Source organism: Scardinius erythrophthalmus (assembly GCF_964197995.2).
Source record: "Scardinius erythrophthalmus genome assembly, chromosome: 11".
Lineage (NCBI taxonomy): Eukaryota > Metazoa > Chordata > Actinopteri > Cypriniformes > Leuciscidae > Scardinius > Scardinius erythrophthalmus.
The window spans coordinates 43731100-43754638 of record NC_138231.1 but is presented as its reverse complement, the minus strand read 5'-3'; the positions used below and the strand labels follow the sequence as shown (position 1 = coordinate 43754638).

Below are 23539 nucleotides of genomic sequence, written 5' to 3'. Positions count from 1 at the left end.
AATATGGTGGTAATTAGCCTAGGCTATTTCGTAATGTCATTAAAGCGTTTAAATTGGCAATCACTTTTGATAATTAAAATCTGGCAAACAATTTGGCTCTAAATGGCTAAGATCTATAAATGGGTAAGCTGTAAGCATGGTGGTGTCCAGTAAGCGACCAACTATGGCAGCGATCCAACGTGTCCTTGTATTGAATCAAAGACAGCGCCGGCCGCGGAGCCGTTTAGTCCATGTAAATTTTTTTATTCGGCAAAACTTAAGCCCTTTTGACATTTTGCCTGACGTGGCTATATTAAAAAAAATTCGCCTCCTAAGACAACTCATTATGGAGCTGCTGGACCTGGTGGTCCCCACCATATTCTGTATCTAACTCTCTCTCTCTCTGTTCATTGTAGATAGGATGCTTTTTATTGAAAACATTAACCAATGGCAATCAATACCGCATTAAACAGAAGTAACTGCAGCTGCTTGCCAATCAATTCTGATTGTAAAGTACCTTACCATTAATAATAAAGTGTATTACATAATTTTTAGAAGCCGTTAAACCCATGTCAAGAAGCGGCACGAGTGGCACAACGGGATAAGGAGGGTGGATGATTAGCGAGGGATACCCGGTTCGTCTACCCGTCACAACATATCGTGTGAACATATTAATGACAATTTGATCATTTAATTAATAGTCTATATTTTACTGATCACTTAAACTATGTTAAAATAAATGTTACTGGAATAATTTGAGGAATGTTTCATTTGCATAGAACGTGTTGTCTTTCTTCACGCCGTAATGCACCTTCGCGTGAAGTGGAAAATCGATTCCCGAGCAATCGATGCCAACTAATTCAGCACCTTCACTTGGGACAGCGCCTTTGTAACGTCGAACGTAAGAGGCAGCGTGTTAAGAAGCTTCCTAAGGGACACTTCGGGGAACACACTTAGGAACATAAACAACTTTGGTAAGATATATCTTTCGAGTCTTCTTAGCGCGCTAAGAGTGAGCGTTATCGGGGAACCGGGCCCTGATTTCTACAAAGCCATTCCTTCCGAAAAGCTCAGAGTGCTCTGATTGGCCAGCTGACCCAGTGTGCTGTGATTGGCCAAACACCTAAAGCGTGTGTCGGAAATGTAATGCCCCTTACCATAATCGCACATTATTCAGTGAAAGCCATTTTTGCACCAACACACTGGAGAGCCGCTCGTCTCGTAGAGTGAGGATAATTCAGAATGGCTTGTGGGAGTGAAGAAAACTCTTGGCTCCGAAGCGAAAACACAACTGCATGTTGCCAGCGTACTTCCTTATATACCCACGAGGTGGGGGCGGAGTTACACTATGCAAATTCCGCAGACCACCTAACTCGTAGTGACCACGAAAGGGAACTATAGTTACAATAAATTTTATTAGACTTAAATCTCATTATTTAGCTTCATGTTGTTCCAAACCTATATGCCATTTCTTTTCCAGTAGATGGCAAAAGAAAGTCAGCAAAATCTTCATACAGCTGTTTTATACAAGCACAGTTCATAGTGATGATGTCTGTCATGCTCCAAAAAGGACAAAAAACCCAAAACCATTAAAATAAAAGTAGTCAAAACAGGACGTTATCTGGAAAGGTTGTGTTTATTCTGAGAAACAAGTAAATTATACATTAATGAGCTCTCTTTAAAAATATCAGTGTGTGTGTTTTAAACAATAAATTATTTAAAGTAAAATAACTAGCAGTGCTGGTACAACACACATACTGTAGGACTCAAACAGACAATAGATCCTGTCTGAATGATAACGAAAACAATACAAACATATTTGAACAAGTTGCACTAACCTGTTGTTTTCTGCATTATTAGCTCTACCCATACTTTTATTTAGCATTACGGCTCACTTTTTGTATCTCAAATTCTGGGTGAAATATCATTTTGAAAATCCAGTGAAGAACAAAACAAAATAAAGCAGTACAACTGCTTAAGCTTTCTGTTCAAGGGCCTTGTGATTTTTATCTGTAAATTTAAAAAATAATTTTCAATAACTGTTTTCTATATTGCAGCTGGACTGTGGAGGCCAAAAGCCCATGGATTGACATTTGACAGCTCAGTTTTAAAATCTGGTCTCTGAGGTGCCTCTCTTCAGACAGTTGCTCATAAATTCATCATGCTCAAAGCTCAAGTTATTGTGAGACCTGGAGATCATAAGAAGTTTCTCCTTTTTAGTGTAGTCCTTCTTCACGGCCACTGGGGGCACTAAAAGCCTGTCCATAGGGTCCTCTTTGTCCTCCAGTTTAGTGTATCCTTTACTATTACTGCGGTCCAATCTGGGCCAACTAGGGTGTTTCCTCTGTTCGGGCTGGACAGTCAGCATTGTGGGCGCTCTCTCTAAATCCAGAGATTTGGAATGGGCTGACAAAATGTGGAGGGAGCTATTGGAGCCGAAGTCTTTACGCGCAGCTCCAGGTGACAGGAACCTCCCGCTGGTGGACCCAGGAGACAGTGAGGAATGGGAAGATGTGGCGGTAGGGGATTCGGTGGCTGAGTTGCTCCGGAGCAGCAGGGCGCCCGGAGGCTTGAAAGCTTTGGCGACATAGGGAACAGGTACTGTTAACGACTCCAATGACGGAGGTCTGGAGTGGACCCTGTTCTGCTCGAAGTCCTCCGTGATGCTATCGATGTCAGGCTCATCAATGACACAGTTGTTGAGTTTGATGACGGGCAGTGTGAAGGCGCTGATGGAAGAGGAAACGATGGAGCGTGTTTGGCATTTCTTGAGCGCGCCACGCTTGTCCTCCCACCGACGACCACCCTCATCATGGAACCCAAAGATACATTCAGAACGGTCCTTGTAAGTAGGCGACAACAGGCCAAAGCCACCTCGGGCCTCACTCATTAGACCCTCGTCGTCCTCAGCCGAGCTGGTCCTGTGGGAGAACCGGACGTCACCATCCAGACCGGAGAAGGACATTAGAGTGTTTGCTGCGAGCCGTGAGGCAAACTGGCCATCCAGACCGAAGGAACGGATCTCTGTGTCTGTGTAGGGACCCATGTAGGCCCCATTCGTCCACTTCTGCTCCTTAATCCGCAGGCTGTGAATGTCTATGACGGTCGAGTACATGTCCTTCATGTGGATGATCTTTGTCTCACGATCCCTGTTCTCGTGTAAGATAGCATTAGCACAGATGAAGATAAAAATCCCAATTCCCATAGTGAAAGGACCCAACATCTTCATCTTCTCGGAATGCAGGTGCTTCTCCAAGAATTGCGCAATGGAGCCCACCTGCTCTTGGCCAACCTGCGTATCGTTCCTGGACAACTTGCTTTCTGGTGCCTTCTGGGGGTCCTTATGAGGCCAGTATCCAAGAACAGCCATTGCAATGCCTGCCATGAGGATCAGCACTCCCAAAACCAGGAAGAATCCTGAGGCCGAATACAGTCTGATCTTCCCTCTTACTACCACCACATCAGCTCTAGGTTTACGCTTGGTGCATTTCTTCTCAGGAGCAGGGCCTGGGCTCTGGATTGGCAGATGATACTGAGAGCGGGTGGAGTCTTGTCTTTTCAATGCTGCGAGCCCCGTGATCACCCCACCCGTGGCAATCATTGCTGTGACAATGCAAGCCTGCAAATAAAGAAATAAACAAGTGTTTAAGTAAAGCTCGAGGCTTCCCACTTGATTCAAACGTCTTATCTTTGAAATCTGTCTCAGTCCATCTCTAGGTGTTAGGGAATTTGTTTGCTGAATGCTGGTTTAAGCACTGTTGGGGCTATTGTGAATCTTTTCAATTGTTTTTTAAATGCTACCCTTGTCTTGCTTTATACACAGAGCAAGCAAAACAAAGTCATGATAGCTGCATAATTATGATACACAAGAAAAAGAGAACAATGAATCAATATTACAATGTAACACAAATCATAGCATAATGGAGCTTTGTTTAAGAAGATGTCTCCATGTCTTGATCCCTCCACCATTGTAAATGCAAATGTTTGAAATCAAAGATAAAATCATTCTCTGAAAGTTTGATTCTATAAATAAAACACTGAAGCATTAGTCAAGAATGACTGCATATTTACAAGTCTGGCAATGTGATTTTGACCAAGTCTGCTGACCAAAACCTAAACAAAAAATTATTTTGTCAAATCTAAGAGATATTGTGTATCAATTTACTTGCATGGCTAATCTCAATCTTAGTGCTAGGAAAGAGCAAGTAAACTGAAATGTTTAGTATCCCTATATGAACTGTGAACTAGGATGTTTAGCATGAAACCAAAAACAATGTGTAATTTCACAAGTATACTGTAGGCTAAATTATTAGGTCAAAGAGAGACCTAATAATTGCTAAGAAAGAAGGTGAATCACAGTTTTCAGACAGAAGTTTCCCATTGTAAATGTATCTGTCATTTGAATGGTGAAAGTGTTTTATACACATCCCTGAGGCTCATTGCTCTCCTCTCTGCAGGGTACAAGTATAGTTTTTGTAAAAATAAATAAATAATTAAAAAAAAATGTTACAGGTCCTGGGCAGTCGAGAGGACTGTAAGAAGTGAGACACTTAACTTAACAATAAATGAGAGAGACAAGTGTTAGTGGTTACTCAAGCGGTGCTCTGTATTGTCTTTTATTAAACATTTTAAGACACTTTAAATCACAGTATTTATAAATGCATTGAAATGGATATTAAAACATATAAATGCTTAAATTAAATCACAATAAATAAATAAGACCTAACAATATGTACACAGATGCTTCAATTGTCACAGTCCAGTTGAAATATAAGGTGAGGAAAGGAAGTCCAGCAGTATAAAGTTTTTATTTAACAAAGAACTAAAAAACCTAAACCTCAGGGCACAAGAACAGAACAACAACGAGAATACAACGAGAACTGAAAGAAACACAGGGTTTAGACACACAACAAAAACAATCAATGAAATGAACCTCAGGTGTAACTGAATTAGTAAGCAAGGCAACAAACACGGTAATTAACACAGGCAGGAAAACTAGAACAAAGGAAACGTACAAAACACAGGAAAACTGAACATAACCCTGACATATCCCCCCCCCCCCATCAAGAAGGTGCATCCTCACGCCTCAATAATAACACAAAGTCCAACAGAGGAGGGCGGGAAGGGGCGTAGGTGGGGGACGTAGGGCAAGAACAGAGGGCAAGAGGGGTCAAGGCAGAGATTAAGGTGGGAGGAGCCAGGGTGGGAGGAGCCAGGGTGGGAGGAGCCAGGGTTGAGATTAAGGTGGGAGGAGCCAGGGTGGAGATTAAGGTGGGAGGAGCCAGGGTTTAGATTAAGGTGGGAGGAGCCAGAGTGGAGATTAAGGTGGGAGGAGCCAGAGTGGAGATTAAGTTGGGAGGAGCCAGGTTGGAGATTAAGGTGGGAGGAGCCAGGGCGTAGATTTAGGTGGGAGGAGCCAGGGCGGATCTTAAGGTGGGAGGAGCCAGGGTTGAGATTAAGGCGGGAGGAGCCAGGGCGGAGATTTAGGTGGGAGGAGCCAGGGCGGATCTTAAGGTGGGAGGAGCCAGGGTTGAGATTAAGGTGGGAGGAGCCAGGGTGGAGGCTTGGCTACTGGACTTAGGGAGACGACTGACTAAGATTAAAATTACAACCAATAGCCGAAAATGTGGAATCGTATCAGTATTTTATATTCCGAGTTGTGTTGCGGTAAAAATAGCAACAGGTAGCGCCAGTAGCTCACAGAGTGCAACCATTTGATTTCATCGACACAGAATGCACTGCGCACCTAAAATGGTGCCCACTTTGTGCAAAATATGTATAAAACGAGGTGGAGTTTTTAAATAACGTAAAACTTTTATGGGTTATCTACGGCTATCTATGGGTTATTTATGGGTATAGTTATAGTTATCTTTCTTGGTGTGGATGGGCATTAACAAAAACCAGCAGACATTAGGAATGTTTTGGCCTTCCCTGTAAGAACATTGTCATATATCTGATTTACCTTTGGTTGGTTTCAAAGTTTTGTATCTACAAGTAGCTTTCTTTATTAACATCTGTAGCACAAAGGGATCTTATTTCATGCAGTGCCAATAGCCACCTGCGCCTGTGGATTGTAAAAAATATTCAGGCTATGCTGTTACATATTTATATTTGTATTGCTGAAAAGTAATTACATTCTTTTTTGGCTGCATGTCTCTATCTTTCATATTTCAAATGAAAACGCCAAAAGAGTTTACAGGCATAAGAGGTAAGCTTCTGTCTAGTGTTCATTTTTGATCAATCAGTCAGAGCAATTAATGACTAAAGTGATGGCTTAATGTCAAAACACACAGAACAAATAAGATCCCCTCGGCTGAAGGTGATCCCTCTGAGCACACCCACTCATTCTGAGTTTAGGAAGAGATATTGGTGGTGTTTTCTCTTCTGATGTTGACTCTTTAATATTCATGGCAGGGGGCAGAGAGAGAAAAGGGTGGAAGGTTGAGAAGAGAGGGATGTCTTCCAACCTCTTCTAATAAATTAATGACTTGATGAATTTACAAAAAAATCAAATGGTCAGTCCACTATAAAATCATTAGGGAGGAGACAAGACAAAGGTAAAACATTGTATTTGACTACTTCCAATGGGATTTTCATCTCCATTGCTCGCATTTTCACTGTATTTTAATCTTTATTAGTTTCACATCTAATTATATGCAAATTCATTTTAATCAGCACTAAACAGGTGGTGCCCAAGGCCATGTAATCAGCTAGTCCTGGTATGGTGTTGTAGTTATAATTCAAGAGTATGACGCCGGTGAAGTCAATGATTGTGTACGACACAAGGCGAGTGGTGCAATACATACACAAAGTTATTCTGCTAAAAGGCAACAAAGCTGTGAAAATAAAATGTTAACAGAGTTGGAAGCTTGGGGATAGAAGAGGTGGAGATTATATAAGCAAATATTAGAACAAAAGCACACATTATGTGATCATATAGCCAACAGTCTTCTGTTGTCGGCTACAGTCTGGAACGGGTACTTTCCTCTAAAGAATGCTTAACTCGCAATGAGCCGTTTCTAATCGCCTGTGAGTTTATCAGCAGCTTCACACATCTAATCATCAAACATGTGATCCAAAAGACATTCACAATCACTTGTTATCTCTTTATCAATATTTTATTTTAGGCATTGGTTTTCAGTAAAGCTAGAGAGGGAATGTGATACAAGAAAGCTAGTTTAGGAGCATTTCACGAAGTGCTAATAACAGGCACTAGTTGATCTGAAACTCGATTTTTGTAGGAGATGTTACACCCAAGCAACAGTTTTTGCTGAAATCCCTCCACAGATTTACACACACAGATTATCTATACAGATAGATTTCATGCAGTACTTTTATTTTATCTTATATAAAAAATGTATATCTCATACAAGTATAACTTCATGTAATACACCGGATGGTAAATACATGGAGTCTGGTCATTCTATCTTATTATTCCACTTTTCTCATTTCACCTTGTATAACAATCATACGTTTTGATTAAAGACAGGGCGGGGCCTATTAGATTAGATTAGAATTAAATTAGAAAAACTTTCCCGATAGGGAAACTGGTTTGCCACCAACTTAGACCATACAGCCAACAAACACAACACACAACTAACAGACAGATAAATAATTCTGCATTAAGAGACAATTAAAACCTGATTAAGAACCAGTGAGACTTGATTAGTTAAAGATTCAGTTTCACAATTCAAAAGTGCAGAATACAAAAACTGTAAAAATAATGTTTAACAATTAACAGTGTTCGTTGAAATATCTGACCGCTACAGGAACAAAAGATCTTCTCATTCGCTCTAGAGCACCGAGGCATTACCAATCGCTCACTGAAAGAGCTTCTGAGTCCTTTAAAAAAATTGTGTAGTGGATGGCCTTCAAAAAGCAAGACAATTTTTAGTTTCAACCTTATCCTCTTCTCCACAGTAACCTCCAATAAGTATGGGGTAAGACCAATATTTTGGAGTCAAACAGTATCAAACAGCTCCACCCCTTTTTAAAAGTAGCCAATAGCATTTCGTTTATATCACAGTTCGACCAGAGCCGTTGAGCCACAGTCTAATAGATCCCCTTTTAGATTTAAAATAAAAGTGTTAGTAAAGCAAAACCGTGGTCATAATCATGCTGAAGATGTGTAGTTTGAAAAATGTGTAAGTTATGTTGGTGCATGGCACCAGTGTTATCTCCTTTACTCGTCACTGTTTCTAATGGCGAGTCTGTCGAACCGTTTCTCCTCCTAATCTCATCCATATCTCTTTAAAGCTGCTCTAAGTGATGTTGGGTGTCAAACTAAACGTAGGCTAGCTCGACCCTCCCTCCTCCTCATCCCGTCCACTCCCCCCATCGGAATCCTGGCTATTGCAGTAGGTCAGCGAACACCCGGTTTGTAAATCAACCCTCCACAAGAGGGTGCATCGAAAAGATATAATCCAGTCTTGTACTGTCTATTGAAAACCACAAATCTAGCTGTTAACAAAAGTGCTTTAACAAACAGTTTTTTTTCAACAAACCTATATTATTAATTTTAAAATAAAATTTGGTGCATTTTTAAAGCACCTGCAAAGTTTAAAGTGTCACTCAAAACACTTTATTATGAGCCATGTCTTCACTTTACAACACACAGCTTCAAAAATGCTTACCGTAATATAAAACATTTAATTAATGTTAATTTTTAACTATTTTTATTTTTACTAATTTAGTTGATAAGAAAATTAAACCAAATTCCCAAAGATTTTAAATAATAATTTAAATGTATCAACATCTAACAAAAAACGGGAAAATCATCCTTCCATCTTTTACATTTGAGTGTCAAAGTTCACATTTTAATCCCACATTCCTGCATTACTCTCTGTTGCTTTTAATGCATGATTCAGCGTCAGCGCCACGGGAGCAGCATGTGTTTTTCCAGCATGCAAATATGAAAGAAAAATATGACACTTTACAGTTTAAAAGAGTATAAAGATGAATGAACTCCATAAATTCCTCTGCTGGTCAGGTGAAATATTACAAAGCTGTCATAGTTGTGCATTTGTTCAGAAATCAATATTTTGAAACAAAGGTCTCCTGGTGATCTACCGTCCTGCAGAGTTTAATCAAACCAGTTTAATTTAGCATTTACATTGGTCTATCACATTCAAACCCAACATGAAACGGTTTTCACCCAATGAGGCTGTGCTGTGTGTTGTAAAGTGACAATAAACCTCACAATAACAAGTTTTGAGTGACTCAGTTCTCAGTAAACACTTTGCAGGCGCTCTGATCGCTTTAAAGTGCACCAAATTCAGTTTATTTTAAAATGTATAAAATTTTCGTGAATATAAAGCTATAGCATTTCACCAGTTTTGTAATGAGAAGCAATTTTCCACGAAATACTATAAAAGCAGCCTTCTTGTCAAGCTATACCAGTGATGTATAAGAAAGTGATGAAAATAAGACACTTTCTTGTCAAGAAAGTGATGAAAATAAGACAGAGCTGTACAAAATGATTGCACTGAAAAACAAAATCGCATTCAGCATAATTGCCAGCGAGTTCTTGATTTGGCCTTGTGGTAGTAATGTGACATTTGAGTAGTTTCGTAAGGGCCATCTCAGGGCCATGTCTAAGCATACCGATCTCGCCACAGTGCTGAGACACTTCACAATGGCCCTGAGCTTTCTATGGCTGTAATGACACCCGCTAGCTTCCACTGCTCGCTATCGTAAGTAACAATGTCTCAGAACAGTAACAATGTAGCGGAACAGAACCAGGGGCCAGTTACCGTTTTTATTTTTATTTGTTTAAGAAAATTTTTTATGTTATGTCATTGATTATCACACAATCTGTAAGTGTCTTGTCCTGATGTTATGTGTTGAGGACCACAATGGAAATAAGTCCTGGACTTTATTGTGTTTTTATCCTCGATTGTATTTGATGCCTTTTTGTTTCATGTGTAAGGCATTTTTGATATAATTAAATAAATCAAATCAAATTCACCCGGTGGAGGGCCGGGCGGAGAATCCTTCAGTTTGTTTCTGTTACGCCGCTGGTCTCACAGCCAGTGGTACCCAAAATCTCAGCAAAGGAGCAAATTCCTCAATCTCTGGGTTACAAGAAGTGTGGGTTGACAGTGGGCAACACAGCGCCTTGTAGTCAGAAGTGACTCAGGTTGCTTTATGCATTTCACATCCCAGGCGACCTCAATCGTGCAGCCAAGAGCTCCCACGCCAGCATACGTCCAGGGAAGAGTGGCGACTCCACCCCCGGACAGTCCAGCTGATATGGGACCACTTTGGACTCACTCAGGGGGGACCCTCAGCACAGATGCACTGGCCCCCAGGCCTACGCAAATATGTGTTTCCCCCCTGAGCCTACTCAAGGAGGACAAGGAGCAGGTCTTGATGGTTGCGTCTTACTGGCCTACACGGACCTGGTTCCCAGAACTCATGCTCCTCTCGACAGCCCCTCCCTGGCGGAATCCACTGAGGAAGGACCTGCTTTCTCAGGGACGGGGCAGCATCTGGCACCCGCGTCCAGATCTCTAGAACCTCCAAGTGGAGTCTCTGGATGGCACGCGGAGGGTTTAAGTGACCCACCCCCAGCGGTAGTAGACACTATCCCTTCAGCGAGAGCTCCCTCTACGAGGCAAGTCTGTAGGGAAACACGACTTGGTAGTCAGGTTCCTGAGAAGCGCCAGGAGGTTGAATCCCCCTCTGCCATCCCTCATTCCCTCTTGGGACCTATCCGTGGTCCTGATGCACTTACAGAGAGCCCCCATTAAGCCTTTGCACTCAGTGGAGATTAAAATCCTGTCCCTTAGATAGCACTCCTGGCTGCACTCACTTCTATTGATAGCCTGGAGTTCATCCCGAGACCTGGATACGTGCCCAAAGTTCCCACCAATCCTTTCAGGGACCAGGTGGTGAACTAGCAAGCGCCGCCCCATTCGTTACCTGTGTCCCGTTCGTGCCCTGTGTTGTACGTGGTCCACACACAAAGTTTCAGGGCTTTGCAAAGGCTCTTTGTCTGCTATGGAGGACAGCAGAAGGAAAAGGCTTGGGCAGGATGTGGCCTTCGCAGCATCCCTTTCCAAAACTGGAATAGGCAAGCTTTCCCAGTGTTATCCAACAGCCTCACTGTAAATGGTGAAAGGAACTCAATGATTGACAATCTTTGTGATTAAGCAGTCCCCTTCTCTGCCCCAGCCGGCAAACTCAGAGCGCTAAGGAGTTAGTAGTTGTGGCGACTTCCATAGGGATCCCAATTTGTCAGTCACTGACGATTAACATCAAATGTGACTGACTGACAGGGAACGTCTAGGTTACTAATGACATTAATACCTGTCGCCACAACTCCTGTGCCTTCGCTGACAGCCAGGACACCGTCTCGGCTCCGAAGCGAAAGCTTGATGTGAGTATTGCACGCACGCCCTTATACACCCGGAAGCGGGGATGCGGTTTGCGATGCAAATCTCACTAGCCAACGTGCATTGGCTCGTTCTGTTTCCACTTCAAGGTGATTGGGCTCTCAGGCGACACCCCAAATTGTCAGTCACTGTCGATTAACGTGGGAATGGGAGTTACATTAGTAACCTAGACGTTTCTGAATTCTACATATAACACCTTTACAGTTTTTTTTTTTTTTTTTTTTTTACATTGCTTATACACAATTTCTTAAACTATGGCCCCATTTCTAGAAACTACACACGCAACCACAAAACTTGAACACAACATGCAAAACGTTACACATCTCTTGCAAGAAAAAAATCGTTTTTACTTGTTCGTGTGCAGTGGAGTGGAGTTCAAACGTACATGTATGAGCACAAATACACTGTATACTGTATGTATGCAAAATTTATGAATTTTACACAGTAATGGAACTGAACCTTAATCAACACTGGAACTGAACTGAATCAACAATGAACTGACTTGAGCTGTATAATGACACTATTGACTTGTTAAAGCTGGTTTTCAGCAGAACTTGAATTTGTTGCTATTTTAAAGCTGCTTTGAATCTCCGCTAAACTTCACAGATTTCCGTGAAGGAGCGCCGCCATGCGCATGCGTGCCAGACGGAGCGCAATAGAATAGGAGCGCAATAATTCTGCCTAAAATATACATATTGCTAAAATATTTTTTGTTGGACAATAAATGTGCCATATGTAGAATTTTAAACTTACAAGTAAGTGTATTTTTATGATAGCGGCGGTAACTCTAAAGTTACTTTTGTAATGGGATAATAAAATGTAGGTTAATTAGTCTGTGCTTTTGTTTGTATTTATTTAAAAATTTAGTTTAGTGACTTTGAAAATAAAATCATTATTTTTGGTTTTTAGATTTTAATGTGTCAGAATATATAATAATGTGGTTGTAACCCTTTGTTTGCACATAATGCATACCAGAACCTACATGGTCACATTCACCATACTGGTTTTCATAGCCTTCAATATGAACATTATTTGTAGGACAACCTATATATAAATATATATTTAAAATAAATACAGTTATTTTTTTTTTATTCAAGTCGAAAAACGTAGAAAATACAGAGATATATACCATATATTGCCATTCAACCAAAAGATTCAGATACTATATTTTTTTTTTGGTCATTTCGCCCTATCCAGTGTTATTTTACATTTGATTACTTTATTCAGTTTCTGTAGTATTTCTGTACCTGAAGAGTGTTAGACCTTTCTCTTTTGTCTCTCTTTCTTTGTGAAAAAAAAAAGCCAATAATCGGGCCATGCAAAATGCACAGAAAGCTGGGATCGGAGTTCTTTTGAGGTTCTGGTGTGAACAAGAAAGGGTCTGAGGTCACATGTGGCTAGTTCCCTTTCTGGTTAACTTTAAGTGAAGTGGGTTTGGTTCTTTTAAAAGGAACTATATGTGAAAACAAGTGATCAGTTTATGTAAGTGTTTTCACACAAGATCATTTTGTGAAGGCAATCGGGAAATTATTGTGAAATTGGTAGAGTTTTCTAAATGAAACAAATGAGCTGTAGTTTTGAACGATCTGTCTAATGTAGAGAACTGTGTTAAGCATTTTGCCAATTTTGTGTAAAGCAGATAATGTGCTTGTAGTTTTGCAGACTTGGTCTGAAGATTAGATAGTGAATGGTTTCACTGAGTGAGCATCAAGTACCACTTTTAGTGTGTAAACAATTTGAAAAAAACGTAATATGTAAGCTAAATGTATTCATACATGTATATGTGTAATGTATAATTATACTGTACAGTAAGTGAAATGTATATTTTTCTTTTATAATTTTGTTGTGAGGTAGAATCAATAATATATTGAGAGATTTTCTTGATGGTGCCTAGATTTATGTATGAATATATGACTACCCACGGTCATCTGTTGTTCATAAACAGATAAGTGGGTGTGTGTGAGAGAGAAAGTGTGTGTGTGTGTGTGTGTGTGTGTGTGTGTGTGTCTATGTGTGGGTGGCAGAAGTAATAAAGTCCTCTCCAGCCCAATAATCATATGCTCTCCAATATTGGCAGGGCCGGTTCTAGACATTAGGAGGCCCTAGGCAAAATTCATGTTGGAGGCCCCCCACCCCCAATAAAAAAACACTTGAAACAAAAATGATTCCTAACCTTTTTATTTATACAACATTTAATTTTAAAAGCAGTATATTTTTACTTACACAGTACATAAGTTTGGACACATTACTATTTTTAATGTTTTTGAAAGAAGTCTCTTATGCTCATCAAGCCTGGATTTATTTGATCAAAAATACAGAAAAATAATATAGTGAAAATAGTTAAAATTTAAAATAATGGTTTTCTATTTTACTATACTTTATATTTCTGTGATGCAAAGCTGAATTTAGTGCCACGTGATCATTCTGATTTATTATGTTAGAAATGGTGCTTAATATTTATTTTATAACCTGTGATACTTTTTTTCAGGATCTTTGATTATTAAAAAGTTGTTTTAAAAAAGTCTTCACTGTCACTTTTTATATATTTAACACATCCTTGCTGAATATTCCTGTTTTTTTTTCTCTGTATTTTTGATCAAATAAATGCAGGCTTGTAGAGCATAATAATAAACTTCTTTCAAAAACATTAAAAATAGTAATGGGTCCAGACTTTTACCGGTACTGTATGTACATATTAATCAAACTTTATCTAAGGTAATCTCTTTTTTGTTTAATGAAGATGTTATTGTTGTTGTTGTTATTTTGCTGTTTTATTCAATTTATTCACAGTTCCAGAATCCCACTTCAGTAGATGAGCATAAGTGATTTTATATTGCATTGCTACCTTAAATATGCTATACACAAATCAAGTGGAAGAGAAAGACACGATCGCTACTGAGCAGAAAAAAATATATAAAGTGATATTATTGGCGTAATGTCTGGAATCTAATCATCAGCAGAATTTAGAAGATAGACCCATAGATATGAGATCCTTTATTTGAAACATTTAAAAATGTTGTAGTGTGTTGGCTTTTTAACTTAGAATACAGACGTCTTGTCTTTTAATTGTGTAGCTTTTTTACTAGTCAGCTCCCGACGCGATGTTATTCATTGTACGCGCAAATTCAAAGCGTCGCGTCTTGGGCACGTTACGCTCGCGCTCTTTTAAACTCGTAATAAAGCGGTGAATGATTTTTCCAGAAATGACGCTGATCTACAGTACAAGTTTATATTTAGAATACATTGCAATCACTCCAAAATAGATGACGACAACTCACACACCTGCATTATGAGATGTGCTTCTTTGTGTGCTTATTAGGCTTTTGCCTCGCAGCACCTGATGGATGCGTTCTTTACACATACTTTCAGAAGCCGGCACCCGCTTTGTAACGGACACATTAATTGGTTTAACTGTAGTAATGTAACAGTCTATGGTTAAGATAAACATCGTCACTATTTTTAGTTAATAAATAAATATTGAAATAAATTGTAGATAGGACATTTGTACATTTTTTTTTTTTTTTTTTTTGTCCCTCTGTCTGGGCCCCATCCCGCCAATCGGGCCCTAGGCACGTGCCTAGTTTGCCTTTGCGTTAATCCGGCTCTGAATATTGGTATTGTGTTGATCTGCTCATCTGTCTGATGGATAGATACTAACCTTTAACAAACCTGCTGAACATTTCCTTTAGCGCATCATGCACATAAAAAGAACCTCTCAAATGTTAATACAGAAAATACTTGTGAGACGTGAAGAAATACATTTGCAGTCTAAGCGTAATGACGAAAATTATCATAAAACATCCATAAAAATCGACCCCAAAACGACCACCAGATCCATATATTTGTTCTGATTTACTATTCAGTAATAAACCCTGACACTTATGTTTACTGACCAATAATACACACCTGTATGCTGAGATCCTCCTCCTGATGTTATGTGTCCATTACGCACAAGTAGATCTCACGATCATCACCATCATATTTCCACTCCAATGAAGAGGATGATTTAACTAATACTTTGCTTTAAAGGCTGTTTTTTTGTAGTTTCATTATTCAGTCCATCGGATTCTCTCTGTTTGGATGTTTGGAGAGAAAACTTCCATCTGAGCGCGCGCGTCCTCTCCATCTCAGCCCAGCGCGCGCCAGCAGCTGGATACGCGCTCGAGACAAACTTCACGATTCTTAAGCAAAAAAATGTGGTCTGAATGAGAATATCTAAAAACGAAATAAGTTCGTCTTTCTTTCTCTCCTTCCTTTTTTCTTTCAGCTCCCCAGTCGAACGTCTTTCCTCGTCTATAAATCCACAATAAACAGTTCAAAGGCGAGCGTGATATCCGTGATTTCACTCAGATGTTTGAATACTCCTATCAAACAGACGAGCTCGTGTCGATAAAAGTCACTCATATTTGGTTGCATTATTTTAGTAAATAATAAAAGCTAGTGTTCTTTGTGAAGTATCTCCTCAGAGGCGCGGTCTCGAGGAGCAAATCGTTTGTAAGGGGAAGAGCGCGAGCGTTGGCTTTTGTACTCCCACGTGACGCCATTCCAGATGACGCACACTGACAGAGGGAGAGAGAGAAAGAGAGAGAGAGAGTGCGAATTTTAATAATTTGCGTGGGATTGAAAAAAACAACAACTAACAAACACAGTATGTTACACCAAACCAACACCGACACGATCATTTCTTGGATGTAAATATTTCTGTAGCCTAGGATACACGTGAAGGGTGTTTAAACAACCACAGCTGCTGTCATTACAATGTGTGCATCTCTTATTAAAGAAGATGCACTTTGTGCATTTGAAATATAGACAGTATTCTCGCGCAGCCAGACTTTCAACACGTTCAGTGAACGGTGTGGGCGTGACGTCTGAGGCTGAGAGACTGTGCAGACAGTGACAGGGTTGCTAACTTTAAGCTGGAGTGAGATTTTGATGACATGAGCCGAATCATTGCAACATCTCTTCTCTTCTCTGATGATGAAGGCAGGGCAACCTGTCAATCACGTCATGAGGTCCACCAATAGCAAACCACAACCATTTAACCATCCAATCAATTCCCCACGGATTAAATTAAGCCCTGCCCTACATTAGTTCTTGTTCCAGAAGCGTTTCACTCGGATATATGGCACAATAGTAGCCTGGGAAAACCCAGACAACTTCAGGCAAATTTAGATTTGCTCTGCAAGTAGTCTGGCAAAGAGCCCATTCAAGCCCATTTCTAATCCTTCGAAATCGCGGCACCAATCAGAAACGTTGAGGCGGGCTCTACACGATGACGATCGTTCTGATTGGTTGTAGGTCTATCCAATTGCGCCCATTGAGCGACGTCCGTTGGTGAAGCGCAGCAACTTTTAAATGCATTATTATATTCAAATTGTTAACACACGAGGACAGTCTCCATGAAAGACCCACTGGCAGATGAATGCGCTACTACATTTCTCTCCGAAACGGTAGGAAATTAAATTAGATTTAATAGAGGATTTTAATTGTGACAAGATGATTGACAGGGCAGTTTACGTGACAGGACGCACGCGACAGATCCGTCCGATAAAGATGACGAAGTAGTATGTCCCAAAGCTTGCCTACTTTTTTGCTACACATTCAAAAGTAAATACCTTTTCTTCACAAAAAGAGTACATACTTTTATGGCGTAGTGTAACTTAGGACGCAGCATATGGCTTTACACGATGACGATCGCTCTGATTGGTTTTAGGTCTATCCAATTGCACCCAGAGGCATTTGAGCGACGTCCGTTGGTGACGCCCCTTTGGAAATTAGTTATTAATGAAGCTTTGCCAGACCATAACTCAGTTATGGTCTGGTTTTAACCAGGCTAGCGCAATAGGAGACCAGCGCAACTTTCTTTTCATGATGACTATAATATTATACTAATGTTGAAAATTTTCCTATTAGCCTAAGGCTATGTCTACATTAAAACGGATACATTTGAAAATGGCCTTTTCATTTGAAAACGCTCTTCGTCCACACTTGCATTTTGAAGCTTTTCCAAAAGATCACGTGAGAATTCCTTGTCATTGTCTTGTTTTGTAAGAACTCGAAGGTGATAGGCTTTCTAAGCGAAACCCCATTCGACAGTGTGAAAGTGAATAGCACATACCAACAGGCGCAATACTCGGTATAAACATAGATATTATGGGTTCAGTATGCGTCACGTGACTAAACAATGTCTAATCGGTTTCAAATACCTCGTCTTCACAGTCCACACTTCAACGCGAAAACTGCATTTTAAATTTTATCCGTTTGGGAGAGTGTTTTCAAAAAGCTCAGTTTTTGCAGGACAATAAAAGCATCTCAGTGTACACAGAAGGCCAAAACAGAGAGAAAGAAGAAATATTAACTGAAATATCTTACATTAATTTTTGTATTTTCTACTACAGTATGTGAGACAAAAAGGGATAGTTAAAATTAAATGTTAAAGGGATAGTTCAACCAAAAAATAAAATTAGCCCATGATTTACTCACCCTCAAGCCATCCCAGGAGTATATGACTTCTTCTTTCAGACGAACACAAAGCTAGTTATTATATTTTATAAAGTTATAAATAGGGATATTTTTCTAACAAACACATTGCTTCGCTTCAGAAGGCCTTTATTAACCCCCTGGAGTCGTATGGATTACTTTAATGATGGATGGATGCACTTTTTTGGGCTTCAAAATCTTGTCCTCCATTCACTCCCATAATAAAGCTTAGAAGAGCTAGGACATTTTTTGATATAACTGCGATTGTGTTCGTCTGAAAGAAGAATGTCATAAACACCTAGGATGACTTGAGGGAGAGTAAATCATGGGATCATTTTCATTTTTGGATGAACTATCCCTTTAAGAGGTCAGAGGAGTCTGGTGCGGGAACACTCACACATTCACTTCTTTCTTTTAATCTTTGAGAAATTCAATTACTGACTAGATTCATTACTATTTCTTTATTTTCAGTAAAATTTACACAATCTGTTCTTTCCTTGGGAAGTGTTTTCTCCTGCACATGGCAGTTAAAGAGTTAACATAGTAAAATCCTTTATCTAAAAGCCTACAGATGTCGGCATCTGTGTGGTTTCCTGTGTTTATGCTGTGCATAGCTGAGTTCCCAAGGCTTTCTCTCTCTCTCTCTCTCTCTCTCTCTCTCACACACACACACACACACACACACACACACACACAGATGAATATACAATCTCTCTCCTCGCTCTTTCTGTCTCTCACTCTCTAACAAGGGCTTTAATGACGTGCTATTTTCTCTTAAAATGTCTTTATTTTACACCCTTTTGTGGTGATCAAATATGTCTCTACTTCATTAACAGCTTTTAAAGATTTATGTTTTGATGTTTGTTATCTGCTTGTTAAATTGTGGCGTATCTCGCCAGCCGTTTATGGGAATGAATCCCTGAGATTTCACTGTGGAGATAAAGGTCAGGATCACACCGCACTTGAGTGTACAGTGCCTATAGGAAGTCATCATATCCTGTGAAAATCTTTACCTTTTGTCACATTACACCCTGGAAAATAAAATAAATTATGTCCAACTTTTATGAGTTGTTTGTACACATTATAACCCTCATAACCCTCATAACCCCAAAGTAAAAATAGCATTTTAAAACATTCTGTAGGATTATTACAAATTAATTAGTGAAATACCTAGTTTGGTAATGTAGCCTATGGTAGCCTATAGTCTAAGTTTACACGAAACCCTTTTCAACGGTAAAAACGTAAAACTTTTATGTGTTTTGGCTGTTCGTTTACACAAAAACGGCGTTTTAGGTTCCTTGAAAACTCAAAGTTTTGAAAACGGTCTCCGTGTAAACAACAAAAACGCAAATCTCTGAAGAAGATGACATCATACACATGCGAACGTGTTCAGTCTGTAGTGTTTCAGCGCCATCTACTGGCCTGGCAGCAGAAAACAGCGTTTTTAGTCGTTTTCGCGGATCCGTGTGAATGGGGATCGTTTGGACAATGGTGTCGTCTGTACGTGCGCGGGAAACTCAAGGGAAAAACGTCTCCGTTTTAAGCATATTGTTGTCGTGTAGACGTACCCTAATATAAACATGCTCAGGTGCAACCAGTCAACTTCCAGATCAAACGCCAGGCTAATGACCCCACCTGACATTAATTGTAGTGGTTTTGATTACTTCAGAATAAAACCAGCTGTTTCTTGAAGATGGAACTGCAAGGGAAATTCACCATGGTTGGGAAAGTGTTTTTCAAAAGGCCTCTGGGATAAAGAAAGGCACAAGTTAGGAGAAGGCTACAAAAACATTTCGAAGGCTTTATCTCTGAGTACTGTTCAGAGCATTAGGAAGTGGAAAGCGTATGGCACCACCAACACATTGCCTAGATCAGGCCGTTCGTCCAGACTGGATGACCGAGCCAGGAGGACATTGATAAGAGAAGGTATCTAGAGGCCAAAGGCAACTTTAAAGGACTTTGAAGGACACTGATGTACGTGTCAACTACTGTATCTCACAAGCGGTAACACTTTAGAATAATGGTTCATCATTAATAAGTAACGCAGGACTAAGGAGTAGTACTACATTAACACTTCAGCTACTATTAACTATAGAAACAAGCTTAAACTAATCAGTAAGTAATATAAAATTGATAGGAGATAGTTATTTATTAGGTAATCAATAATTAGTTGATGAGTTGATGAGCCTCATTAAGAACTATTAACTAACTGACAAATTATAAAGAACATTATCGTGTGTCTGAGTCGTAATCAGTCATAATATTATCTCTGAATATAGTCATAATGCATCATACTCAAGTGGCCCCTAGTCACTCTTCAAGGACTACTAGTGATCTGGACCATTATTTTAAAGTGGAAAATATGTTTTTCACTTTAAAATAATGGTCCAGATCACTAGTAGCTCCAGCATGGTGACTATAGGTAACAATTGAGTTAAGTGTTTGTGTAAGTGATGCATTTAATGACCATGTTGAGAGTAAAAGAAGAGTAACATCGCAGACACGTTAATGTAGTAATTAGTAATTATTTAGTAGCGTTTCCTGAAAAGTGCGACACTCAGTCTTGTTTGCGCTATGCAAAAACACACCTGTAAGAATCTGGCAAAAGGTGCGATTGTCTGATGATGAGACCAAAATTGACCTTTTTGCACTGAACTCCAAACACAGCACACCACCCAAAACACACCATACGAAGCATGTTATGTTGTTGGGGTGTTTCTCTTTAGCGGGGACTGGGCGATTGGTCAGAAATTAAAAGGGTGGTATAATGCCCTTTTCACAAGATGGAAAATCAGTCTCTGATGTCACCTGAGTGTGTATGTGAAGTTTTAGCTCAAAATACCCCACAGATATTTGTATATCGCATGTTAAAATTGTCACTTTTTGAGGGTGAGCAAAAATGCACCGTTTTGTGTCTGTCCCTTTAAATGCAAATGAGCTGCTGCTCCCGGCACAGGGGGCGGAGCTTCAAGAGCTTGTGTCATTTTACCTCACACACACACATGCACTGAAAATTTCAAAATCTTTTAGCCTTTTATGTTCAAACCGGAGTCAGACAATGATGGAGAGACTCGAGAAGAAGTGACAACATGTAGAAGCAACAGGACATTTCTGAATGGTTAGTTGATGAATTTATGAAGCTGATGTGTAGTTATCTTCTAGTCAGTGATTAGCATATTCTGTCTTGATAATCTATAAATCATGTTCCCGGGGGCGGGGTTTATGTAAATTTTAGGGTCGGTGATGTCACTAACCCGGGAGGAATGTGGTGTAGTCTCTGCCAGCCGTTTGTTGTAGTCCTTAAAAAGCGATTTCTTTAAAAGCAAATATCTCCCTTTGCTTTGAACTTTGAGCGTTGTAACTTTGCAGATGTTGTTTATGCTCAAACAGCAACATTACACGCTAACTAAAGTTAGAAAAGTGAAATCATATTCAACCACCCCTTTAAGGGAAAATAGACGCTGCCAAGTACATCCAGATTCTTGAGGAAAACCTGTGTCCCTCTGCTGGACGGCTGAAGATGGGCAGGTCATTCAGCTTCCAACATGACAATGATCCTAAACACACCGCCAAAAGAACAACGCAATGGCAGGATAGGAAGGTGAATGTCCTTGAGTGGCCAAGCACTGACTTAAATCTGATAGAAAATCTGTCTTGAAGACTTGAAGAGAGCAGTCCATATCTGCTCACCACAGAATTAGACTGAACTTGAGCAATTCTGCAAGGAAGAATGGACAAATATTCCCCAATCTAGGTGTGCAAAGCTACAGACATATCCAAAAAGATCAATGGCTGCAATCAAAGCAAAAGGTGGCTCTTCAGTGTATTAAATCAGATGACTTTTACAATGCGGTTATTCTTTTTCAGTTTTCTATTAACTTTCATAACTGTTGACTTTTTCTTGCATTAGTTTGATGTTGTAAGGCAAAATTTGTAAATAAAGCTGGAAAAGCTTTGATTTCAGGCTGTGACTATTTCACAGGGGTATGATGATTTTCTATAGGCTCTGTATATTACACAGCAAAATCCCCAGAGTAAAATTAACTCTGTTCAGAGAACATTTGGTCCCTCTCTACAGAGAGTTAAAATAACTCTGAATCAGAGTAAAAGTTAATGAGATACTTAAGTGATTAATTAAGTGATGATTGGGCATTAATGATGAACACCTGCTGTTAACAAGTTCTCAGCAGAGGAGGATTAAACAACTCCATAAACAGCATTACCAGCTTCACTTATTACTAACCTGACTGACTTTATTTCTGTCATACGTTTACAGAAGTTCGTATTGAGAATTGAGGTTTAGATGTTGACGATTTATTGAAAATGTATGATCACCATTATCGTGATGAGTGTTTCCTTTAGTTGGGCAGTTTGACTCTTATCTTATTTTTTTTGAGTTTGTGGTTTTTGTAACAGCTTGTACCAAAACACGTAATTTGTTGCAAAGAATGCCAGATGCAAAGATGTTCAGATGATCTAGTTTTCAACAACAAAAAGTAGAATGATGCGCTTATATCATCACTGTCCAAAAGTGGTCATTTGATGTTAATAGATTATATTCACTAACAATACTCTCTTGCCACAAATTGGACATTTTGAATTTTTTAAATACATAATAGGGGAAAAAAAATTTCTAAGACACAGACATCAAGAATCAGCTTATGAATCTCAACAATGGTGACATGTTTCATGCCGCAATGCATCCTGGGAGCCATGAGTTTTATACTATTGTGGCTCCCAGCATGCATTGCAGCATGAAGCATGTCACCATTGTTGAGATTCATAAGCTGATTATTGATGTCTTTGTTTTAAAAAAAAAAATTCCCCCATTATTTATTTTAAAAATTCAAAATGTCCAATCTGTGGCAAGAGAGTATTGTTAGTGAATATAATCTATTAACATCAAATGACCACTTTTGGACAGTGATGATATAAGTGCATTTTTTTTACTATCTGCTGTTAAAACCTATATCACCTGATCATCTTTTTTTGGCTTTCTTTATAACAAAGTACGTGTTTTGGTAAAAGCTGTTACAAAAACCATAAACTCGCAAGAAGAGTCAAACTGCCCAACTGAAGGAAACACTCATCACTATAATGGTGATCATACATTTTCAATAAATCATCAACATCTAAACCTCTGTTAATTCTTAATAAGACCTTCTGTAGACGTCTGACAGAAATAAAGTCAGTCTGGGGTGTGTTTCCCGAAAGCATCGTTGGCCAACTATGGTCGCAAGTTCCGTTGTTACCAATAGAGTTCAATGGACATTGCGTTGAACTTGCGACCATAGTTGGCCAACAATGCTTTCGGGAAACGCACCCCTGGTTAGTAATAAGTGAAGCTGGTAATGCTGTTTGTGGAGTTGTTTAATCCTCCTCTGCTGAGAACTTGTTAACAGCAGATGTTCATCATTAATGCCCAATCATCACTTAATTAATCACTTAAGTATCTCATTAACTTTAATTCTGATTCAGAGTTATTTTAACTCTCTGTAGAGAGGGACCAAATGTTCTCTGAACAGAGTTAATTTAACTCTGGGGATTTTGCTGTGTAGCAACACTCATTGCTTGCTTTTGGGATCTAAAGGAGCATTTGGACCCGGAAACGGTGACATACGGGATTGGGACAGACAGTAGCCTACAGAGAACTGACAGGCAACAAAGTGAAATACCCATGAGGC

The 23539-nt window shown here is 39.6% G+C and overlaps 1 protein-coding gene across 1 annotated transcript; it reads right to left on the bottom strand.

The window, feature by feature from the left end:
• Positions 1-1604: 1604 nt before the first annotated feature.
• tmem200a (transmembrane protein 200A) lies at positions 1605-15361 on the bottom strand. The gene is made up of 2 exons (XM_081378942.1): positions 15282-15361; positions 1605-3598 (listed from the first exon to the last, which is right to left on the bottom strand). Exon 2 carries the CDS (start codon positions 3578-3580, stop codon positions 2087-2089), a length of 1494 nt encoding a protein of 497 aa, XP_081235068.1. The 5' UTR covers positions 3581-3598; positions 15282-15361; the 3' UTR covers positions 1605-2086.
• Positions 15362-23539: the final 8178 nt, after the last annotated feature.